This window comes from Dendrobates tinctorius, unplaced genomic scaffold, assembly GCF_039654945.1.
Source record: "Dendrobates tinctorius isolate UK_male_01 unplaced genomic scaffold, ASM3965494v1 ptg000231l, whole genome shotgun sequence".
Taxonomy (NCBI): Eukaryota; Metazoa; Chordata; class Amphibia; order Anura; family Dendrobatidae; genus Dendrobates; species Dendrobates tinctorius.
Genome location: NW_027361898.1, coordinates 5,678,295 through 5,683,456, shown reverse-complemented (window position 1 = coordinate 5,683,456; position 5,162 = coordinate 5,678,295). Strand labels below are relative to the sequence as shown.

The 5,162-nt window shown below is 40.6% G+C and overlaps 1 protein-coding gene across 1 annotated transcript; it reads right to left on the bottom strand.

Annotated features, from left to right (window-relative positions):
* Nucleotides 1-1,349: 1,349 nt before the first annotated feature.
* FUT7 (fucosyltransferase 7) lies at nucleotides 1,350-4,811 on the bottom strand. Its single transcript, XM_073555890.1, has 2 exons — nucleotides 4,660-4,811; nucleotides 1,350-4,507 (listed from the first exon to the last, which is right to left on the bottom strand). The coding sequence occupies exons 1-2, from the start codon at nucleotides 4,724-4,726 to the stop codon at nucleotides 3,471-3,473; spliced, it is 1,104 nt and encodes a 367-aa protein (XP_073411991.1). The 5' UTR covers nucleotides 4,727-4,811; the 3' UTR covers nucleotides 1,350-3,470.
* Between the last annotated feature and the right edge of the window lie 351 nt (nucleotides 4,812-5,162).

Sequence of the window (5,162 nt, the reverse complement as noted above, 5' to 3'; positions counted from 1 at the left end):
CTCCTGACAGATGTTCCCAAGAACTCCACTTGTACGGCAGACAGCTGTAGCCTGCTTCGGGGACTCCCTTCTCCTGAGTCCCGGCTCACTATCCAAGTTGCTGTTGTGCCCCCAAGTCTTAGATGGGAGTAGTGCATTTACAGCCCACTACTCCACCGGTGTCTGCTGCAGAACCATTAGTGTCCATACAACCTCGGTGACCGGGCCCCGGCCTTGCGCTTAGAACTTCTAAGCAGGGTTCTTCCTCTAACCCACGCCCTCTGTGTTCCCTTTTACTCCTACATTCCGTACTTGTCTTTCTTTCCTATGGAAGCTCAGGCTTCAGTTCAATGTCTTTCTCCTTCTTACCTTTCCCGTGCCAGTTGGCTCAGATCACTGAGGCAGCTGCAGCACTCCTTCCTCCATCCCTCTTCCAGGGATCTCCTTTCCTCACCCCCTCTGAGTGACTTCCTCCCTCAGAATGAACTCGAACAGACTGACCACAGACTGACCTGTAATTCTAAACCTCCCCGCTCTTTTATGTTTTGTCAACTCCACCCGCCTCCCAGCACGTTTCGTGTTCCAAGCAGGGAGCCACCAAAGGTGCTCTGCTACCCTCTAAGCAAGGAGCCGCAATGTGGCTTTGCTGAACTACCCTGTTGTGTGGGGTGCGAGTGTTGGAGCGTGGTCAGGAGTCTCCACCTTACCTGGATGGTGGGGTTCCACACCTCAGGAGGAGGTGCAGTACCTCTGTGGCGACTGAGCCTCAGGGGCGCCACAGATGCACCAGCGATCCTGACAAGGTCGTATCGTTGTCGGGATCACTGGGGCATCGTTTAGTGTGACGGGGCCTTTACTCTTTTCTGTCTTTTTTGAGCTCTCTGCTGATTTATGGCCTTAGACCATGTCAGTGTTGATGGTGCTGGGAACAATGAGCCTGTAAAAGCCAAATGATTCAAAATTTTAAATGAAACACAATTTCACAAATTATTTTATAGCCCAAAATACATGCATTTAAGTAAAAAAAAAATTGTCCCAGACAGTGGACATCCCCTTTAAGCTTTTTTATTTTGCTGTTGGCCACACTTCTAGCTGGGTGAGGAGTGTTATTATGTGAAAATGTTTTCCCATACCTCCACCATGCATTTCGACTGAATGATTCATATTGGCATCCTGGGCGTCTGCCCACCCTCTTTTTATCAAAGTCTCACCAACTGTTTCTATCTGACTCATCAGAGGTGTGAACGCGGCAGAGATTTGTATGAATTTATCTTGTGGCTGTAAGGAGCGACACAAGACACAGACATTACCACGGACCAAGCCATTTATTGAGGATCAATAATTCATTACTGATACTTATTACAGCCCCATGGCACTCATAATGCAACACTCACATCAGCCCAGTTATAGGCTCATACAGTCATGGAAGGAGAAGTTAGCTACTTCCTCAGTCCCTGAGGTCAACTTGTAACAACACTGCCCAGAATTCCTAAATTATACAGCAGTTGTATGGGGGTGAGAGCTGTATTATGTAAGAATGTGTGCACCACCATACTCCACCAGCTCCAACCACCACATTAGTATGGATACTAAAACACTGCAAGTTGTACTATAACCTGTGAGGTAAGAAAATGTGTGCAAATTGTATAACGGAAAAAGGGCACAGGTGAAATATACAGTCCTGTCAGTCAATTAACTGTAATATCATCATATGCTGATTCCACAAACAGGAATAATCACTATACTCACAGTACACTAGTTATATTCTTGTACATAGGAGGCAGTATTATAGTAGTTATATTCTTGTACATAGAGGTAGTTTTGTAGTATTTATATTCTTGCACATATAAGCAGTATTATAGTTGTTATATTCTTATACAAAGGGGCAGTATTATAGTAGTTATATTCTTGTACATAGAGGCAGTATTATAGTAGTTATATTCTTGTACATAGGGGCAGTATTATAGAAGTAATATTCTTGTACATAGGGGTAGGATTATAGTAGTTATATTCTTGTATATTGGGGCAGTATTATAGAAGTAATATTCTTGTAGATAAGGGCAGTATTATAGTAGTTATATTCTTGTACATGGGGTAGTATTATAGTAGTTATATTCTTGTACATATGAGCAGTATTATAGTAGTTATATTCTTGTGCATAGGGGTAGGATTATAGTAGTTATATTCTTGTATATTGGGGCAGTATTATAGAAGTAATATTCTTGTAGATAAGGGCAGTATTATAGCAGTTATATTCTTGTACATGGGGTAGTATTATAGTAGTTATATTCTTGTACATATGAGCAGTATTATAGTAGTTATATTCTTGTATATAGAGGACAATATTATAGTAGTTATATTCTTGTACATGGGGCTGGATTACAATAGTTATATTCTTGTACATAGGGAGAAGTATTATAGTAGTTATATTTTTTGTACATAGGGGCAGTATTATAGTAGTTATATTCTTGTACACAGGTGCAGTATTATAGTTGTTATATTATTGGGCACAGGTGCAGGATTATAGTAGTTATATAGTTATATTCTTGAATATTGGGGCAGTATTATAGTAGTTATATTCTTGTAGATAAGGCAGTATTATAGTAGTTATATTCTTGTACATAGGAGCAGTATAATAGTAGTTATATTCTTGTACATAGGGGGCAGTATGATAGTAGTTATATTCTTGTACATAGGGGTAGTATTATAGTAGTTATATTCTTGTACATAGGAGCAGTATTATAGTAGTTATATTCTTGTAGATAAGGGCAGTATTATAGTAGTTATATTCTTGTACATAGGAGCAGTATAATAGTAGTTATATTCTTGTACATAGGGGGCAGTATGATAGTAGTTTTCTTGTACATAGGAGCAGTATTATAGTAGTTATATTCTTATACATAGGGGTAGTATTATAGTAGTTATATTCTTGTACATAGGAGCAGCATAATAGTATTTATAATCTTGTACATTGAGGCAGTATTATAGTAGTTATATTCTTGTACATAGGGCCAGTGTTATAGTAGTTATATTCTTGTACATTGAGGCAGTATTATAGTAGTTATATTCTTGTACATAGGAGCAGTATTATAGTAGTTATATTCTTGTACATAGGAGGCAGTATTATAGTAGTTATATTCTTGTACATAGGAGCAGTATTATAGTAGTTATATTCTTGTACATAGGGGCAGTGTCATAGTAGTTATATTCTGGTACATAGGAGCAGTATTATAGTAGTTATATTCTTGTACATAGGGGGCAGTATTATAGTAGTTATATTCTTGTACATAGGGGCAATATTACAGTAGTTATAGTCCTGTACATAGGAGCAGTATTATAGTGGTTATATTCTTGTACATATGGGACAGTATTATAGTGGTTATATTCTTGTACATAGGGGCAGTAGTATAGTGGTTATATTCTTGACCATAGGGGCAGTATGATAATATATAGTGCATCTTTTGTAAACATCAGTAATAACTAATTGCTCATTAAATATTTTCATTAGTAAACCACCCTTCTATATCTGTGTATACTTTGCTCTTGGGCAGAGTTGGGTACTTAGAGCAGATCATGCAGAATCTTTCCCTCCAGTCAGTGTAGACTTTGACACCATATCTTTGTCTCCAGTGGAAGAACTCTTGGTAGCGTTCTGGGGTCATTGTCTTTAAAAATTCCGCCAGATGTTTTGGTGACTGAAAGTCTCCTACATGGATAAAGGAGTCGGAAGGTATAAACTTTTCATAGTTTTCTCTTGGTGGGCCCAGCACGATTGGGACGGCACCAGCCAGAAAGGCATTCCTCCACAGCTTCTCTGTGATATAGTCTTTATGAATAGAGTTCTCCAGTGCTAGGTAGAACAGATATTTGGAAATCATTGGCAGAAGACATGAGGAACATAAAGGTTTCCTACTGGCTTTACCATACACATCCACCTTGAGGTATGAAGAAAACGCTTTGTAAAAGTTGGCTCTTTCTTGAGTCCGGTGGTAATGACTGACCACCCAGGAGACTAAACCGTCCTTTACAGTGGCATTCAATTCCATGGCCAAGTTCGGAACCATACGTCCATATGGCACAAAAATGTCCGAATCCTCTCGGTAAGTCAACGTCCAGTTGAATGTGTTATTCCATTTCATGAGCCCGTTAATATTTGAAGGAGATTCTAGAGTTGCCCAAACCCACATCTGCTGAGAAGGTCTGGGTCCAGTAGGCATCTGATGACCTACAAGGTCCAGATCTATGTGATGGAAGACAACCACATTACTGCGGTTGAACATGTTCCGGTCGTCTGTCAGTGTACAGTTTTTGATGTTGTAAGTGTTTAAACAAATATCTCCTGAGAGGTTCATGGGCTTGTGAAAAGGCCAATGCCAAATCAATATGGTGGTATGATTGCTAGAAGAAGCCGAGCTTCTGTCAGAGTCAAAGAAAATAACAAATCGAATGTTCCAGGCCAATACAGCCAAGGCAAAGATGCTTCCTAATGCTGACCTTTGCCTCAATCGCCAAGCTTTAGCCATTGTACCTGAGGAAGGAAAGGAGATCCTGGTTAGACAGACAACTGGTAAAGACCATTAGGAACCCTACTGACCATGAGATCAAGAATCTAATAAATGCTTTCTATCCCTCCATTTCATGGTGGCATCCACACCCCTGGGAGAAGTTCTTATGTCCTACCTTGATGAGCAGTCACTGTGGTAAGCAGTTCACAGAGTGGTCTGTTTATGGAGATCTGCAATGTCATTAATCAGATTTGAAGCTGGTGGCAAAGGCTTCCTAGTAGTCGGGTGTTCCTGTGAAGTGTCAAAAGAGCTCCTCACTGCGGGTGGTGGGGCACCAGTCTGGCAGAGATTGCAGGAAGGCGCTCAGTGGAAAGTTGTGGAGAGGTGTTAACAGTGTGTCACAGCTGCCATCACTCTCAGTTCCTTCTGCTTTTTAGCTGCTTATGCCCTCCTCCTTCCTTTCCACAAAAGTTTGCGATAGTCAGATTTGTACCCACAATGAAGATATGACTGCAATCAACTGAGCTCTCTGCTAGTCATACAGATACCTTAGAATATACACTTCAGCTGCTGCAGAACCTCATTATCCACACAGGAGCCACTGCAGAACCTCAAAATGCACAATGCGGATGCTGCAGAACTTCATCAGGCATCTTCACTGCTCCAGATCCTCATAAT